This window comes from Mustela lutreola, chromosome 1 (assembly GCF_030435805.1).
Source record: "Mustela lutreola isolate mMusLut2 chromosome 1, mMusLut2.pri, whole genome shotgun sequence".
NCBI classification, from domain to species: domain Eukaryota; kingdom Metazoa; phylum Chordata; class Mammalia; order Carnivora; family Mustelidae; genus Mustela; species Mustela lutreola.
In genome coordinates this window covers 285,696,024-285,715,577 of record NC_081290.1, presented here as the reverse complement: position 1 = coordinate 285,715,577, position 19,554 = coordinate 285,696,024, and the positions used below count along the sequence as shown (strand labels likewise).

General features: G+C 48.8%; 1 protein-coding gene across 17 annotated transcripts in view; it reads right to left on the bottom strand.

Moving 5' to 3' along the window:
• The window catches only part of PPP6R3 (protein phosphatase 6 regulatory subunit 3), a 140,694-nt gene that overhangs the window by 7,317 nt on the left and 113,823 nt on the right, over nucleotides 1–19,554 (bottom strand). For 8 of the 17 annotated variants that reach the window (XM_059149836.1, XM_059149852.1, XM_059149897.1 and 5 more), the window contains 7 exons: nucleotides 16,009–16,106; nucleotides 14,405–14,459; nucleotides 13,154–13,284; nucleotides 7,948–8,069; nucleotides 5,270–5,423; nucleotides 3,805–3,911; nucleotides 2,180–2,330 (listed from right to left, as the gene is read on the bottom strand). In XM_059149836.1, the coding sequence (XP_059005819.1) occupies nucleotides 2,180–2,330; nucleotides 3,805–3,911; nucleotides 5,270–5,423; nucleotides 7,948–8,069; nucleotides 13,154–13,284; nucleotides 14,405–14,459; nucleotides 16,009–16,106 (818 nt within the window). The remainder of the gene's footprint in view (nucleotides 1–2,179; nucleotides 2,331–3,804; nucleotides 3,912–5,269; nucleotides 5,424–7,947; nucleotides 8,070–13,153; nucleotides 13,285–14,404; nucleotides 14,460–16,008; nucleotides 16,107–19,554) is intronic. The other 9 variants (XM_059149861.1, XM_059149869.1, XM_059149923.1 and 6 more) reach the window with 2 other exon arrangements.

Sequence of the window (19,554 nt, the reverse complement as noted above, 5' to 3'; positions counted from 1 at the left end):
TGAGCACAGACTCATTACCGCGACCAGCACACCCCGTTCACTTACAGGGCCGGCCCGCTCTGGAGCAGGTCTGCTCCTTGTTTTCTGCCACATATAACGGCTTGTGTCCTTTGTCCATTTAAAACTTATTATTAGCTTGTCTTTTTCTTCTTGATACTGGGTTTTTCCTATATTCTGTTCCTGAATCTTCCTTTGAAGGCAATGGTGGGTCTTTCCATTTTTTCATTTGGAAGACCAGGAATTAAAGAAAATTCATCAAACGTTCCCTTTACGGTTTGGCTTTTTCATGGTTAAAAAATCCCTCCAGCCCCTAAGTTATACAGATACGCTCTCATGTTTTCTTCTCAAAGTAGTAGTTTTGCCTTTCCCATTTACACTGAGAGAGATGTCGTTTTGTTTTGCTCTGATGCGGTACTACGACTTCTCAGTCTGCCCTTCCCTTACTGTAACCCCATTCTGGCACCGAGTTCCTGTAAATGCAGGGTCTGCCGCACAGCAGGCCCATGAGATCGCACCTGGTGATGCCTCCCTCCCTGCCTTCTTCAGAAGGACCCTGGCTATGTCTGGCTCTGTGGTCTTCTTTATGAATATCGCCATCAGCCTCTTCATTATGAAAAGCCCCCCTGGGATTCTAATTGCAAATGCGCTCATTTTATCATTAGTTTGTTTAAAAAATGGCAAAGTGGGACGCCTGGGGGGCTCAGTGGGTTAAGCCTCTGCCTCGGCTCAGGTCATGATCCCAGGGTCCTGGGATTGAGCCCGAACCAGGCTCTCTGCTCAGTGGGGGGCCTGCTTCCCCACCACCCCCGTTCTGCCCCTCTGCCTACTTGCGATCTCTATTAAGTAAATAAATAAAACCTTTTCTTAAAAAAAAAAAAATGCCACAGGTATCTTCTCATTAACAAAGATGGCATATTTCTCTACTTATTTAGGTCTTTATTATGCTTTTCAATTTTACAGATGAGGCTTAACATTTTAGTTTGGGGCGGGGTGCCGCATCTAGCACATGTCGTATCAGTTTATACTCCTAAACCTCCCTAGTAATTTGGATACTTGTTCATGAATCTGTTTGAATTCTTTGTGCAGAAAATCCTAATCTACACACAAGCAAGAACCATTTTAGCCTTTTTAATCGTTATGCCTCTGGTTCAGTTTCACTGAGGCAGTGCGGGCTAGAACCGCCGCCAGGGCCTGTAGACCCGCCTCACTGTCCGGGCCGCGTCTCGGAGGGGCGTAATTCTCGTGCTTCACCGAGAAGAAATCAAGTCAACTACAGGTTTTCAGAACACACCTTGAGCAGTTTCAAAGAGCTCCTTTCTATTCCTCGACTGCCAAAAAATTGCACATGGCTTTCATTTTCATCAAATATTCCTCTACCCAAATATTCCATCAACCCAAGGTCCAAATGATATTTTTCCTGCCGGGTCTGTGACTCACCCTTGGCACGTTTCCCCAGGTCACCTAACCCTCACCTGCACCGCGCTCGTCCTCCACGCGGCTCGAGAGTACCCTGCTGGACTCGGTTTGCTAGCTTTTAACTCTGGAGTCTCGTGCCTCTGCGCCCCCCATGGGGAATCCGTGCTCCCCTTCTGTGCTGGCTGTGTTTCGCCGGGGACTCCCCTCAGGCCGGGCCACGAACTCTCCTGCCCCGCAGGGCTCTGCCGACCCCGCCGTAGCCCCAGCTCCGCCAGAAGTGCTGTCGCTGCTCCTTCGGGGCCATGCTCCTAGTTGCCAGCGGTAATCCTTCTTCGATCCATGAATTTAGAAGTGAGGTTAACTTCCCAACGGACTGTTCAGGCTCTCTTTCTGCTGCTGAGCTCTACTGACTGCATCACGTCTGGGGAAGACGGTGTGCGGGGCAGTGACCCTGGTTTCAACGGGCCAGTTTTCACTCAGCTGCAGACGTGTCTATTTTTAATTCTCCTGCACTTTGAACTCACTAGACTTAATCTACAGTGTGAGTACTAACTAGAAAGAGGGGAAAGGCACTCGGGAACCCCAAACTCTCCCTTTCTACATTCAGATTCATGGGGCTGAACAGAGACGCTAAATGATGTCAGGCTAATGCCTGAACCCACATCTGAGTCCAATGAAAGACGTTAACACTCGAGGCTCCCTTCCCCCCATGCCCGCCCCCAGCAAACACCTGAAACCGCCCGCAGGCTCTGGCCCTGGTTACCTTTTGAAGACTGCGGTTTCTGTCTTGGCATCGACAGTGAGGCTGAGAGTTTCCTTCATGCCGCCATTCATCACTGTCTCAGTTACCTTGTCTGTGCTCTCGGCATCCTCCTCGCCGTCAGAGCTGGCTTCCATGGCCACACTGGCTGGCGCTGCAACAGGACACAGGGCGGACGGTCACGCGGACCAGAACCGACAAGACGCGCGCCTCCCCTTCCGCGCGGACCCATCCACCCCATGTTCCACCTCCTGCCTGAAGGAGGCAGACGGCTAGCTGGCTGCTGCCTCGGCCACTTCTTAACGGGCACGGGCTTCTTAAAAATGCCCACTTGCCATAGGTTTTCTTCCGCAGAGGACCAGGGGCCCCTCCTGCCTTCCCAGCTCAGAGTCTACCCACACGCCGACTGCTCCCAGCTGGTCTTCCCATTCTGGGGGTTCCAGGCCCCAGCCTGGGGCGCAGCGGGCAGGCGGGTATGTTCTAGCCCCCCCACTTCACCCCGCAAGTACTGAGCTTACAGTTTATTCGGGGTCCTATTCTCATTTGTCCTTTTTCCTTTCAGTTGGGTCCCACTTGGGTCCTTTTTTTTTTTTTTTTTTTTTTTAAATTATTTTCTTATGGGTCCTTGTGGACTATTTCTTTGTTCTGTAATAGGGAGCCATATGCTGTACTGGTTAGATGCCTGGGCTCTGAAGTCACGCACCCAGAATGCCAGAATGCAGACCCCAGCCTACCACTCAATGGCTGTTCCACTCTAGGGCAAGTTTTCTTATCCATAAAATGAAGCTATTTAAACCCACCTAAAGAACTGAGAGATCAAATGGGCTCATCTCCATAAAATGCTTAGAAGAATGACAAATAAACCAATGTTAGTTACTGGTTTTATTACCTTTCCTGCCCCTTGGTTCTTGTCCTGGCCCCCGTACCCCAGCCCTTGCCCCATTTCTTCTTCTACGGATTTCCTTCTTTCCCCCTCCACATACTGACTCCTCACCCCCTTCACCAGCATCCCTCTCCTTCCCTGCCCCCACCTCCCAAGCCCCATTCATCAGGCTAAAAAGAGCTCAGGGCCTCTGCAAGGAACAGCGTGTGCAGTTTAACATGACGACCCTCGTCACAGATACCCTCAACCATCTCAACTGTTCATAGAGGTGAGAAGAAAATAAACAGTCTTCCATCCTAAAACAAGCCGAGACATACATGTGTGTTCCAGCAAAGCAAACTCCAAGTGACAGAAGAACTGGGCACCAGACGGGCTTCAAAACACACACATCTAATTCTGATTTCAGTCACACTGGGCACGCAGGCCAAGACAAGTCTTCTTTTCTGCACTGACAGGACTGGACAACGAGTAACAGATCCCTTATGCCTTCTAAAATCACCATGTCTGGTTCTGGAACCAATACACAATTTCTTTTCAACAGCTGCCCTGCGGACATAGGTCTACCATCTCAACTCCCTAATCCTTCGAGCCCTTGGGCCTGCGAGTCGAGACTGGCTGAGTGAACTGTTATGTGGAGACAACAAATCTTTAGATCTAGAAAACCACGCAGACAGTCCCAGCATGAGCAGCCTCAGCAGAGCAGCCAGCAGGCCGGGTCAGCCGGTGCCCCACATGCCACACCCACCTTCCGGCTGCGCGGCCAGCGTGGCGACACTGGGAGTCAGAGGGCCCATCGGCTCAGTGCTGGTTTCCATTTCCACCGGAGAATTACTCCTTAAAGAATCTTTTGTACTTTTAAGAAAGAGAAAATTCAGATGTTAGCAATGGCAAACAGCCCTCAGTTACCATGATTCACAAAAACCATTTGAGAAGCAGCTCTGGTCCCCCTGGGGCGGCACAGGCAGTCGGTCAGAGAGGCACAGACAGATCGAGGTGCCCGTGAGCGTGGGTAAATCTCCTGCTAACTCAGTAGGACAGGAGCACGGGGATCTCACAGAGGTTTGCAGAAGGTTCCAAAGGCAGCAGTCTCGCATCCTCCCCCTTGTCACCAGGCTCCCGGGACTGGGACAACGGGAGCTGACAACCTGTGCCATCAACCGTATTTGCAGTGATGACTTTAGGAAAATCCCTACTTATGTGGAGCCAAACTGCCCAAGGGCCTGAATGATACTTAACGAGGAAACGTGACCCGTGCACAAAGGAAAAGGGACGTGAGCTGCTTCAACAACATTCCTAGGAACCAAGGGCTCGCATCCCCCGGTTAAAAAAAGACAGCAGAGAGCGAGAGGTGGAAACTCGACTGTCTGGTGCCAGAGCCAAGTCCGTGAGATAATCTTTGATTGTTGGGAGGCATTTCCCACGAAGCTCACTTCTGCCCCTGACCCGTCGCTCCGCGCTCTCCGTAGAGCTGCCGCAGAGCCAGCTCTCTGGTTTGCTGGAGACGGCAACCACAGGCCCGTCACAGTCTGTGCCCCTGGCTGGCCTACTACCGGTGAGGAGTTAAAAGCACTGCTTTGTCAGAGCAGGGAAAGCAACACACTCTCCCAAATGGGGTGGTGGAGACAAACGAACAATGTTTAGCAAGTCGAACTGAACCTAGTAAGACCTCAAATCCACGGTTACTACTCAAATGGTGGCAATATTATTCGGGAAAATTATGAAATGCCAGGTTGTTGTTATCAAGAATACTACAAGTAACAGCACTCACAGCCACCCCCGTCAGGGCCCTTAACTTATGGCACCAGACTAGTTCCCAGTGAAATACAAGTTCACGTTATCTGATAAGTTCACGAAACGCTCTGCATTTTCAACGCCCCACAGAGAGGTGCCTGGCCGGAGTTCGTGGCTCCACCTCATTCCTATCCCCCTCAGTCCTGTTTCCTGAGAGCTCGGTGGGGCTGGAGAAGCCCCAGGAGTCAGCACGGGCTCCCCCGGCTATCTGTGCAGAGCCCAGTGCCTACCCCAGCTCATCCCGGATGCAAGGAAGGACAGAGCCCGGTTTCCTTGTAATCCGTAGCTGGGTTGCGAGCTCCCCCGTGCCGACATGGGATCTTGTGTGGCGCCACCTTCGCGTCGGGAGTAAATCAAGGCGACACCCCAGCCCCGGTTCTCCGGGGGAAGGCCGAGGGAGCTGGCACACGTGTACTCACCTCAGGGAAGACGTGAACTCTGAGAAAGCGGCCCAGCCCGTCTCCTTAGCCGGCATGGGCTCCTCCGTGCTCCAGACATCAGACCCCACAGAGTCTAAGGGAGCACCGTGGGTTGTCTCCATGGGGACATCAAAGTTGGCTGACCAGTTGGGTGCTAAAACGAGGGGAGAAATCTCCTTTTGAGAATACTTCAGAAGTTCAGGGCACTCCAAGATATTTTTCAGAAACAGACTCGAAATGACAAAGGTCAGAGTGGGGGTGCGGGGGAGGACAGGGCACCCTAACACACCGCTGGCAGAAACAAACAGCACAAGCGCATGCAAGGATAGCGTGGTGAGGTGACTTCTATCGCCTTCTAAAACTGTACGGGGTGCCTGGGTGGCTCAGTGGGTTAAGCCGCTGCCTTCGGCTCAGGTCATGATCTCAGGGTCCTGGGATCGAGTCCCGCATCGGGCTCTCTGCTCAGCAGGGAGCCTGCTTCCTCCTCCTCTCTCTCTCTGCCTGCCTCTCTGCCTACTTGTGATCTCCGTCTGTCAAATAAATAAATAAAATCTTTAAAAAAAAAAAAAAAAAAAAAAAAAACAAAACTGTACGTTTCCTTTAATTCCTTAATTTCCATTTCTAAGATTTTTCCCCCAGTAGATACATCACACAAGGATGCAAAGCTACATATAAAAGAACACGCGGATGGCAAATGTACCAAGATTCTACTAACATGGGGAGGAAGAGCCACTCCCTAGACAATCAACGTCCGCAACTTTTCTGTAAATCCAAAGTTATTTCAAAATAAAAAGTTAAAAAGAAAAAGCAGAATGTTGGATATCCAACTGCAATCAACTAGAAACTTTAAATGCTTCCCGATCCAGGCATGGCCCCATTTCATACTTAGTGGCCTCCCTGCAGCCCAGGGTAGTTAATTAGCACAACATGAAGGCTTCTGGTGATGTGAGAAGAAATAACACATTCGAGGCCCGAGCACCACCACACCCAAACCCCCGGAGCCTCCGAGGTATGAGTAGTGCGCCGAAGAGATGACTGGTGGCCTCAGGACGGGGTGCAGGATGGAGCTGGTGGCCAGGGGAACCAGCCTGTGGTCAGAGGGCTGGAACCTTCAGCCCAACCGCACAGCCCACCCTCCTAGGAGGAAGAGGCAGGAAGTGAAGGGAATCACAGACGGCCCCCGACTTAATCAAACATGCCTACCAACGAAGACTCCGTAAGCAACTCCAACCTCAGACGCCTAGAGCTTCTGGGCTGGTGAACGGCGGGGACATCCCAAGCTCCGTGGGCACGAGAGATCCTGGGCTTGGGACCCTTCCCGCCCATGTCTCTACCTCTCCCTTCATCTGGCTGCTCACTTCTAGCCTTAAAGCCTCACTGCCCTGGCCGCCAGCTGAGGCTGGATCTAACCCGCGGGTCTGTTTAAGTGTCACCTCCTCAGAGATGTGTCCCTCCAGGTGAACTCAGGTGTCTGCTCATGTGCTCTCACCACACACCATGCTGGGCTGCACAGAGATGAGCTTCCCACAGGAGCACCCCAGAGGCTACTGCAATCTCTCCATTTCCTTAAGGAGACTCTAGAGCCCCAGACACAGGGTCTGTGCGCCACACCCAGTACACAGCCCGTGCGTGACAAAGGCATGTAGACGTGAACTGAATTACAGCGAGAAGAGCCCATTTCCTCCTCCTGAAGACAGAGGGCTGGAGAAGCAATGAGAGAAGAGAGGCCAAACCTCTTTCCCCCATGGCTCTCACTTTCCCGTCTGCCCCGTGGGGCTGTGTGGGTTACTGCTGCGGTCCCGGCCAGCTCTGGGGTGGTGAGGCCCACCTGGCGCCCAGAGCTGGATTTTAGCCTCCAGGACGGAGTCCAATAAAGGCCTTCCTGGGGAGCAGGAAGCACCGTCAGCCCTAAGAAAGCCCCAATATCAACCTACAGAAAAATGTATTTGAATTTTCAGGAGTTAACAGGTATTTTTTAAAGGCCAGCAAATGCAAGTCTTCTTAGGGAGTAGCAGGACACAAGCAAGCACTGAAGCCAGACACGTTTCAGGGTTAGGGGCTTTATAACCCACTCTAAAGAACCTGCTTCACATGGTTTCAGCTGGAAGCGGTTTCCTCTGGTTCAGTGCATTCCCGATTCCACAAGCACAGCCCTTCCTTGTCTTCCGTATCTCCGGTCTCTACCCTGCTGCCAGGCACCCAGGCCCTGCAGCCAGAGGCTAGACAGTCCCCACGCCCGTCCCCCACGCCCATCCCCCCCAGCCCCGTGTGCAGTGCATCTAGCCAGACCCACACTGGGGGGTGTCCACACTGCCAGAGACACCCCATCCTCAGAGGGACAACTTGCTCCTTCCCTCAGGCTCCGTGCTAACACTTACACCTCCAAGGGGTCTCAGAAGACCGTGTTTCAACCTAACTCCCATCCTGCGGACCCGAGTGCCTCGTTTAAAAACGCATTCCTCATTGGGGAGGGTATGTGCTTTGGTGAGTGCTGTGAAGTGTGTAAACCTGGTGATTCACAGACCTGTACCCCTGGGGATAAAAATATATGCTTATAAAAAATTAAAAAATAAAAAAAATAAAAATAAAAAATTAAAAAATAAAAAAAAATTAAAAAATAAAAACAATAAAAACACATTCCTAACGCGGCCACTGCTACAGACGAAGAGATGACTTACGTTCATTCAAGTCTACCTCCATTTTATCCTCCGCACTGGTACTACTGGGTTCAAACAAGTCTTGTTTCGCTCCATCTTCTTCTTCAGAGTCTGTACTTTCTTCACTGTCTGTGCTCCCTGAGCTGGGGGCGGGAGAGGAAACCAAAATAGTTAATGCTGCCTATCTGTCACCAGCTAAATCCATGACACTCGAAGGTCATCCAATAAGAGAAACTCATATGCAGGTCAAGTGGCTCATTCCCGCCTTTTGTGCCACCTAACTCTGCCCTCGGCTCTCGCCACCAGCCCCTGGCTTTGCGCGAACACGTGGGATGCGTCCACAAACGTCCCAGGCCTTCGAACAAAGTCTGGAGGTATCTCACTGTGGTGCTCAGTGGCAATCCCCTCATGGCCAAGATGCTGAGCTGCTTCTCAGTTCTGACCGACCACCCACACGTCTCTCCTGAAGGCTCTCTTCTTATCTCTAGCACTGGTCAAGTAACAGGTTCCTGGTTTAATTCTTTCAGAGCCCTGAGAGGCCTTTATGCACCTTCCAGAGGAGCCCTGTGTCAGGCACGGGATCTGCAAATGTCCTCCGTGAGTCTGTGCGCTGTCCCTCCCTTCTGACTAGCGTCACTAGCTGAGTAGAAGTGCTTCATTTTAACAAAGCTGAGCTTATGAAAAGTTCCTTTCATACACAGCACTTCTGGCGTCCCAGCTCAGAAATCTCTCCCTAACCCAAGGTCACAAGGATTTTCTAGTGAAGCTTTATAGTCTGGACACTTGAAGATCCATTTGAAATCCATGTGTATACATGGTAAGAAGTAGGGACTGAGCTCACTGATTTTCATACTGATGGTTCACCTGTTCTAGAAGGGTCTGTTCAAAAGCCTATCCTTTCTTCATAGAACTGCCTTTGCACCTCCATCACAAGTCAGCTGTCTCTACATCTACTAGTTTATACTCTTTTCCGTGCCCGGAACTACTGTGTCTTACTCATCACACGGTCTCAATTACTGTATTTTGAAATCAGGGACTGTTGTCTTCTAACTCCATTCTCCACGAAAGCTGTTTTGGCTCTTCTAGCTCCTCTGCATTTTCATCTCCATTTAAGTGCCAGCTTGTCAACAGTTACTAAAAAAACCTATTATCATTTTACTTGTGATCCCACCAATTCTGGATCAATCTGGGGAGAACTGGCATGTTAACAATATTGAGTTCCAAATCATAAACATTTATCAATTCTTGATTTTTCTCGGCTGCCTTATAATTTTCAGCATCCAAGTCTTACACATCTTGCCAGATCTATCCTTACATATTTAATATTTTGATGCTCCTATGAACAGGGTTACTTGGTAACTTCAATTCCAACAGTTTGCTGGAACTGGAGAGAACTACACATCTACAGACCTAGTCCCATGCAGTCATGCCAAACCTACTTAATTGTTCTAATGATCTTTTCGTAGATTTCAACAAATTTTCTACATTGACAATAACTGCTGTCTGTGAATAAAGATAATTTTTACCCTTTCCTTTCCAATCTAGATGGCTTCTCTTTTTCTTGGCTTACTGTACTGGTGAGAAGCCCTAGCAGCAATCCTGAAAAGCCGTGGTAAGAGCACACATCTCTGTCTCGTTCCAGATCTTGGGGGACATCATCCTGTTTCTCCCGCGCTGCCAGCTGTAGGCTTACTGCAGCAGCTGTAATCAGATTAAAGAAGTTCTCTTCCGTCTCCATTTTGTTAAAAACTCTTAACAGGGTTAGATGTTGGATTCAGCCACATGCTTACTGCTTCATCTCCCCAAAGGTCAAACCAACTCAGTATTTCTGTCATGATGTATTATTATTACATTTATTTGCTAAAACCACATTATGAGAGTTTCTGCGTCCATATTATGAGAATAACTGAGTCACTTTTCTTGTCATGTCAGTGTTGGTCATCAGGTCACAGCGATGTGGCCTTGTAGAATGACATGCGCACTATTCCCTCCTTTTCCATTTTCTAGAGGCTTTTATAACGCTGGTCTAATTCCTGAAACATTTGGTAGAATTCACCCGAGAAGCCATCAGACCTTGAAGTTTTTGTGTGTATGTGGGGCGTTTTAAGCTAAAAGTTCAACTTACTTAGCGGATACAGGACTATCTGGGTTAGCTTTTGGGGGGAGGGGCACCTGAGCTTTGGTAGCCTGTGTGCCTTTCAAAGACTGTCTTAAGTTGTCAGCGTTACTGGCACAGAGTTGTTTACAATATTCCCTTTTTATTCCGTTAGTACCAGCAGCGATGCTGCCTGGCTCATTGCCGGTCCGAGCCATTCCCTCTGCTCCTGACCATTCCGCCCAGGAGTGCACCAACTTCCTCAATCTTCTCAAAGAACAGCTTCTGACTGCCAACCATTTCCTTCCACTGCTTTTCCGTTTGCCCTACATTCTGGTTTCTTGAGGTGGAAGCTAAGGTCATTGGTTGGAGAGATTTCTACTTTTTAAATATAAGCAGTTAAAAAAAATTATCTTCTGAATATCCTCTCTGATTTCTTTTGTAACTCACAGGCTATTTAGTTTCCGCGTACTTGGAGGTTTTCTAGAGGTCTGTTACTGATTTCTAATTTAATTCCATCGGGGTCAGAGAACATGATGGACTTGAACTTTTGGAGTTTACTGAGATTGGCTTTATGGCCCAAACACGATCTCTCCTGGCATGAGGAGCTCGCGTGCGTTTGGAAACAGGGCCTGTCTTGCTGCTGTTGGGTGCAGTGTTTTGCAAACGTCCAGCAGCACCACGACAGCTGACAGTGTTACGTGTTCTATGTGTCTGCTGATTCCTGCCCACTGTCTGTCACCGGAGAAGCAGCGTGGGATCACGGGCCCAGAACTGTGATTTGTCTGCTGCTTCTGCAGTTTCCTCAGCTTCTGCTCCGTGAATTTATTTTGAAGCTCTGTTATTAGGTACGTAGACATTCTGAAGCGTTACGTCTTCCTGAAGACCTGACCCTGTTTATGACCCTTCCTTCACCCCTTTCCTCAGAAATCCGCCTTATTATTAAGTATGTAGACGCTTTCTTTACCTTTTCTTCTAACCAATTTTTGTCTTTATATTTCGGTTCTTGTAGGCAGCTATGTTAGACCTGATTTCTTATCCAATCTGACAATCTTTTCATTTTAACTGGGGTTTGGGGATCACTTACTTAGCAGTATCAATGAGTCCTGATGGGGCTGCCTAGGTTTAATGCTCTCACACTGCTGGTCGTGTCCCAGCCGCCTTTTAATTTTTTGCCCTCTTTTAGATACTTTTTATAATTTTATTTCCTCTGCTGGCTTATTCACTATAATTTCTTGTTTTGTTGCTGAGTGGTCCGTTGCTTTAAGGTGCACAACATACATCCCTAACTTACCACAGTCTATTCTCAAGTGAATCACACCCCAAAACTAGAAACCCAAATGTCCATCGGCAGGCAAACGAATAAACAAATTCACCCATTCGGTGGGTAGTACACCCACTGAACAGAACACTGCTCAACCATAAAAAAGATACATGACCCAACACGAATGACTCTCAAAATAATGTTGAGTGGAAGAGGCAACATTAGGTAGGTAATGTGCAATTTATATATGACTTTAGAAAACACTAATCATTCTAAGGAACAAAAAGCAGATGGGGGAAAGGCAATATAAAAGGGCAGGAGGAAACTTCTGCGTGTGATGGGCAAGTTCATGATCTTGACTGAGAGGATGGTTTCATGGATGTATTCGTGGGTGTACTAATAGGTCCAAACTTAACGCACTATGTAAATGAAATTCATTATAGTCAATTATCCCTCAGCAGAGCTGTTAAAAAATAATAAAAAGTTGCCTTTTCTCATCATCCTGTGTTCCTTCCGCACGTCCTCCAGATACTGTCTTCACCGCCACACTTCACACTCCACCACAGTGCCGCACCACCAGAACAGAACAACGTGTGCGGACGGTCTGCCCCCAGAGCCTGGATGGCAGTAGGCAATGGCCATTTATTGAATTCACTCACATGAGGACCAGTATTTCACAGCAAATGGGGACAAACAAGTTTGACAAGGGCTCTGTCTTTAAAAAAAAAAAAAAGTTAACCACGAAGATTTGTCTCTTGCTTCCTGGTCCGGAGCTGCAGCGCCTTGTGATTACAGAGTAAGGAGCCAATGTGGAGAAGACGGGAAAGTGGGCGTGAGGAAAGCAGCTAGCGCTCATGACCTCCAACAGCTGTGGATCACGAGACAAAGTTTCTCTGGTGTGAACCACAGCTGGGGCTCCTGTAACCCACAGCGGCAGCCTTCCTGACACACGACGTAAGTGCTGGTCACACGGAGAACAGGCGGGGGTGGCGCCGTGCTCTGTTCAGCAAGGAGAATAAACGGCCAGGGGACAGGGGCTGGGAGGCGGTTTGACTTCTCCCTGTATATCCTGTTTTTTCCGAACCGTATGCCATGTGGAAACATTATTTATTAAAAATAAATGAAATAAAAATGAAGGTGCAGCTGCTATTCGCCTGAGCATGAAGAACGTGGGGACGGACACTGACAGAACAAGAACTCGTGTGCACCGCAGCACATGTCCGTAGGCTCCGGCCGGAGTCGCTTCAACAAATCAGAGAGGAAAAACACCCAACCGGACTAACCCCAAAGGATCCCATGGGTAGGACGCTATCTCCCCAAGTTAGAGTAACTTTTCTCTTTCCCGGGGAAGCTTTTAGTCTTTCAGGAAACCACACATGACGCAGCTGCTGGCGCTGCTCCCGGAAAGGGACTATCTACTCAGAGCACTGTACGCAACCCCGCTCAGCAGTGCCTCCCACTCGGAAGAGGCTGTGTCATGTCGCTTTAGGACTATGTCTTAACACCTCCAGGATTCTCAAGTTCATCACCTTGACTCATCCACACTGTCACACTGCAGACAGGAGTACTGGTACCACCTCTCATCAGCTAACAAGAGCATTTCTTTCTCTCTTTTTAAGTCGGCTCCACACCCAGTGCAGAGCCCAATGCGGGGCTTGAACTCACAACCGTGGGATCAAGACCTGAGCTGAGATCAAGAGCGCACAACTGACTGAGCCACCCAGGTGACCCAACAAGGCCATGTTTGACCATGACAAAAGCACTGGTCCCTAGATAACGTAGGTACACTTGCACAAGTACGGTGTTATGTCTCCTCGCCGTCACCTACTGTAAGTGCTGGCTATTACTGCTACTGTCAGTAGACTCACCTGGACCGTCTCTGGGATTCTGGCGTAAAGGCGATGTGCTTTTCCTCCCAGATGTCCTCCTCATCAGAGCCACCATCATCAAACTGCTGTATTCTCTCCTTACAACATGCTTCAAACAAGGCAATATTTCCCTAAATAAAAACGAGAGAAAAAGAACAAAACACACTTAAAAATCAGGTTATTTTTTCCAAAAGTTACCAATATAAATTGCATTTTTCATTTCTTTTTAAAGATTTATTTGAGAGAAAGAGAGAGCGCGCACGTGCTCATGCATGAGTGGGGAAGAGGGAGAGGCAGAGACTCTCCAGCCGGCTCGCCACTGAGCACGGGGCCCAGTGCAGGGCTGGATCTCATAACTACCTCAGATCAGGACCTGAGCTGAAATCATCAAGTCAGATGCTTAACTGACCAAGTCCCCCAAGTGCCCCCTTCATTTCCTTCCAAAGACAGCGCCTACCACATACACCAAAATAAAAACGTAAAAGCATCTAACGTCAGCTTCTGTGGAACAACAGACAGCTCTCCCAAAAAGAACGGATTCAAAACTTTGGTGAAGTTCCCCCGAAAGATTGGATTCAAGAGGCCCATAGGAGCCTACACTGTCCTCACAGACTCCTTCTCAACCAGCGAAGCACCAGGCGGCTTCCAAGAGCTCCCCTGCCCCACCACCAGAGATGCGGTCCTGCACCAGCCCTAACAGGAGAGCAACCCTGGCTTCCTCTGCTTTCACCAGTCCAGCTCAGCAGTGAGGAGCGCCACGAGTCCGAGCAGGACTCCCACCTTTGCACCTAGGCCGATAAACCGGGGTCTCTCACGCTAATCGGCATAAACATCAAGACTGTGCCCACTCAAACGACACTAATCCCACGTCACCTGCTCATAGGGCTGACCTGCTATCCGAGCCCTGCCTGGGCACGCCAAGCCGGGCCTGATCCGGCCCAAGTTTCTCTCTAGCTCACATACAGCTGAAGGAAAAGGCGGCTGGCTAGACCCAAACAGGGATCTTTAGAAGCTACACTGCAATCACAAGGGACCCCGGCATTCTCAGCCCCGCCACATCTTAAACCACGGCTGCACAGGAAGTAGACAGGCGATGTGAGTGGGTGAAGTAACTTCAGCCTCCCTGGAGCGGAGAGGGGCCCGGCACGTGCGGCATCCATGCACACCCTGCCATGCACACCCTGCCAGATCCCAACTTCCCCCAGGCCACCCCTTAGACACCTCGGCTCAAGATGAAACATAAATACTTACACTTTCATTTGTATTCAGAGTAAAGTTGATGTCTGATACCCGATCGAAAGAAACACTGTAAACAAAACAGAAGTAAATGAATAATTAATTACTTGTAAACTGACAGCAACTATTCAGGAAACTTTTCAAATTTGAAATGTTTGCACTATCATTAAAATCACCACAGGCAAAACAAAAACCAAAACCTGCTTGCATTAAATGATGCCTTTTCCTTTGGTATTAAGGAACTCATACAGGGTGGAAAAGCAGGCGGGGAGGCCTTGTAAGAGAATAAACACACCCCCAAAGCCTACCCATAAAAGATTTTCAACATCCACAGCAACAACCAAGGTTCTCTGGGCCTTACTTACTTGGCCATGAAATAGGCTATTTGTAAAGAAGAAACAAGTCAAAACATTGAAAAGTACCCAAGAGCTGTCAGTCAAAGCTTTCTCCAGGGATGCCCATATTCAAACACAGAACAGACATGCCCCCAATCCTGTAAGATGGCATAATCAGGGAGAAAGGAGGGGTAAAAACTCCTAGCCCAGGAAACGTAACTTTCTGAGTAAGAATTCTTACAAGATCTGTTCTAGTCAATCATTATTACAAGCACCCAATATAAATTTTAAAGAGATGGATTCTTAACTAGTAACATTTACTGAGAATGGAGACAGGGGAGGCCTGGGGGCTCTGGGGTGAGCGCCACTGGGTACAGACACAAACGGCACGTGGACAGCTCTTGCTCTTTTTGGATCGAAACAAGCGGATTCTTAGGCCAGCTGACAGCCTTTAACCCAGTGAAGCCTCCATCCACGGCAGTCACAAAGCATGTCGCACAGTACCATCAGAGCTTCTCACATGCTAGAAACTGCCACTGGTGACAGCAGACAGCACCGCCAGCCGGCATCAACCCACGAGGACCCAACCGTGAGCAAGGAGCCACGCAGACGCCGGGAGCAGACGTGCGCCACCAGGCAGTGCCCCGGGAGGGAAGCGGTCTGACAGTCGGCTCTGTTCTCAATGCGCTAGAATACCCCCTCGCGGAAATACTTCATTTATAAATACCTCTCCTCTCCTGGGGCCAGCTGCTAGGCCACTTGTTTTCATTTGTGTGGGTTTCCCACACATTTCTTACTCACTGGGTCCAGCAGCGCTCAGTCCCGTCTCCCTGCTCCTCATCCCCTGCCCCAGAACAAGCGCTCTGCCTGCCTTCCCAGCACCCAAGCACCCCTTACGGTGAGTCAACCAGGGCAAGCACACACAGTGAGCTGCTCCCGCCACAACAGGATGCCTGCTGCAGACGTGTAGGGACTGTGCCCGCTCCAACCCGCCGAATACGGCAGGGACTCGCTCTCCCAGCGCGACAGCGGAAAGGGGATGAACCGCAACTCTGACTGTGACCAAGCTTCTGTGAGAGAGGCCGGCCCCGTGGCAGCCCCTCTCGGCGGGAGGGACACTCTCATCTCTGCTTGTCCTTGGGTGCTTCAGTGCCTGCCAGGCCGAACAACAGGGACGCTCGGGAGGACAGGCTCCTCTAACACAAGGATGTGGAAGAGTCCCCAGGGCCCAGGAGAATGACAATGAGGAGTGCACGAGACAGGGAAACAGGAAAATATACTCACTTGCCAATGTCATCTTGATCTGCAAACTTCTCATCGTTGAAGCCAAACTGGTCAATAAAATTGGACGTCATTTGTTGCATCTGATAATCAGAAAAGGCCTGGCAACCCCAGGACCAGTGACAGTGATATAATGATTCTAATGACATTCTACATACTATTTGCCCATTTGTGTTCCAGAAACCATCTTACTTATTACAGCCTTAGGGCTTAAAAAGTTGGTGTGTTTTTCTAAGGGAAAAAAAAAATCAAATAATTTCAGACACAATTTTCCCAAAAAAGGCAATGTTTGGAATTTGGCCCACAAGTCATTCTAATGCACACTATAAGAAATGTTAAGTGACCACTCTGTCCTCTACTGCGAATTATCTTCAGAGAGAGGTCTGGGTTAAGTCTTGTTGGAAGAGGTGATCCAGTGACATGCTACAGTCTGAAATTATAAGATGATCATCACCTCTGGACACAACCAACCTTAAGCTAAGATGCAGTAAGTGGTGACCACCCAACCTCCCTCCGCACCTCCCTCCCCTGATCCGCTAGACGAACATCGCGCCAGCGGCCGAACAGCTAGTAATCACAATCAGCACCCTACAACACAACGCTCAGAGACACTTCATTTTCTTAAAAGAAGACTTCCGTCTCAGAGGCTGGGAAAGTATGAACGTAGCTTCTACCCTACCTACCTTAGAGAGAGAGGACAAAGTTTTAACACCGATCGATCGGACATCACTGAAAAGCCTACCACTGTTAAGATCCACAGAGGAACCCGTTCTGTCTCCTACACCATTTCTAGAGAGCGCCAGGCGCACTTGGCTTTTCTTGGGTGAGAAATGGGGGAATGTTAGAATGGACTTCGCAAAAATGTTGAGCTTCTGATTTAAAACAAGCAGGCCCAACAGAGCAAGAGAAATCTCCGAGTGTGTTGTACAGTGTCGCACAGTCAGGAGCGAAGGACAGTGAAGACAAACAGGTGCCACTCCTCATTCGACCTCAAGCACTAAATACGGAGGCAAATAAATACCAGTGTGCGTGCTGTCTTGTGGAGAAAGCTCTGGACAGACGGGAAAGCTCTCTCCTGCATGCGAGCCCCACACAAGGGGTAAGAGCAGTAGCTGCAGCTGAACTAAAGACATCACACCCGAGGCCACTTGCTGGGACGGAGGCAGCTACAACTGAGTGAAACCGAAGCCCCCCTGGTTCTCCTTTGGAGCAGAGCCCACAGACCCCACCCCGCACACGTCTGCTGTAAATATGCCTCTACCATTCGTTCCTGATGACTCACTCTGGTGGCAGGGAATTATGGCATGGATAATCCAAACTGAAGATGATTAAAAAATAAACCTTATATTTGGCTTTGGAAGGCATCTCTCCTCCTCAGGTCTGAAAAAAGCAGCATCTAGTTTACCAAGAACCGAGAACCTCACAGTTTTCTAACGCAAGAGCCCCACCGCCCTACCTGCTCACTCGCACACTTCCATGCCATCCCCTTTCCTGCCCACAGAGGTGATACTGTCTGCACATGGGGGCCGGGGGCCACCCTCACAGGAGGGCACTCGGTAAGGCGCATGTGCACCAAGGCTGCGCCACGGGAGTATGGCTGAATGGAGAAGGGCAGGGACAAGTTCTGCCAGGCAGGGCTGGCAGGGCTAAGTCTTGGACGTATGAATGAAAAATTGGACATGTAGCACTCATATTCATAAAAACCAACAAGAAAGAAGCCAATTCAATAAAATTAAATTAAATTAAATAAAGGGAAGCCAATACCCCTGAATTGCATTTTTTTCTCTTATAAGGTAAAGTGGGATGTGTGCTGCCTTCGAAGTCATGGTCAAGAACGAGAAAATCCTTCTTCTGAGCAAGCGGCGTAAGCCGGACTCTGAGTTTATTTACAGATTAGAAACGGTCACACAAGGGAACAGGTCCCTCCCCAAGTGTTCTGTCTGATTCTCTTTTTTTCCCTTTTAATTTTTTTGTCACACTGGTGTTTGTATTATGAATCTTTGGGTACAAGAGGAAAGAAATGTTCCCAAAAGTGTTTCTTTAAATGCTCCATAAAGAGCATGCAAATACTAAATACATTACAAATGTCTATGTGAGCACACATACGTACGTACAAATATCCATACATATGTACACACATACTTACACTGTCTGTCTGTCTCCCTATCTACTCAGTCATCCACCCGGGGAGATATACAGCCACTGGCAGACCCAAGTAACTTCCATGCAGTAACACAGGCAAAAGAAAACCAACAAACTGTATTCCTCATAAGTCTATTATGGCTTCTAGGAAGATACAAGCCAGCAAAGAACTGAATTCAGGTTTCAAAACACAATTTTTACTAATAAAGCAATCAGACCTTCCAAGAGCCGCATTCATGAAGACTGTTACTGTATTGTACTTAAAGCTATAGAAAAACTACTCTGGACATGGAGAAATCTAAGTCTGGAAAGTACTATATGGCTGTGTAATTATTAAAAACTTATTAAGAAAAAAAAACCCCAAGCCCACACTTCCTAGAGCCACTGTCCTGGCCAAAGCCAAGGACTGTTCAAGTCACTGACAAGTGACCCTACCGCTTTATTAAGCAAATCTTTTTGGAAGTGCCACTCAAGCAACAGCAAGTCCTGGTGTGCCCCATCTCTATGACCGCCTGTGAACAAGCCTGCTTGGATTGGGGGGAGGGGGAGGGGAGAGCAAGGAGGAGGGAGGCAGGGGAATCGGGCCTCTAGAGCCCATCTGCAGCAGTCAGCCCTAACTCTCCAGACCCAGGAAGAGGAACACTCTTCACCCACCACAACTCTTTCAAAGCGAATCAGAGGGAAGGAAGAGTCAAACACTCGAGGTGAGGACACCAGAAGGGACAGAAGACAGAACCAAATGGGCTGGGGCGGGGGGCACAAGAGCCATGAGGCACTCCCAGAGCCAAGTACAGCCCCACAGGTGACACGGTCAGGTGTCCTTGTTAAATGTCCTGCTCTAAGTCTCCACACTCAGGTTTTTACCCACATGAGACCTAACCAAATGTTAATGAGAAACTGTAATGGATATATATAAACTAATATTCTAATTATAATGGAGAACATAAAATTCTTAAGTTAACTTAAAATTTGTCCTCTCAAATTAAAAACAGAAGTGGTTTGGAAACACATTTCTTATTTGCAGAATGATCCATGACGGATTTACTCTAGCTTTACTAGAGGCCTGTCCAACAGAAAGGACTGACTTTTCCTACTTCGGAGTGTCCCACAAAGAGATGACCGCCACGAGACGGCAGGTTGCCGAGGGGACTTCTGGGACGGGGACAGCCACAAGTACATGCCAGCAGCAGCCAACCCCTCAAAAAGCCAGAAAAGTGTCTCTCCGCAACAGCCATGGAATCAGATTTCATGAGAAGGGAACCCACTCTCCAGGTAACTAAAAGTAACTATTCCCAGATGAAATCAGCCGCCCAGGGTTCCAAGGTTTTGGCTTATTTACAAAGGGGTGCCAGGGCATTCTTTTTCTTAAAGCTGTGTCCTCAGGTTCAGGATCACCTTGATAACTGA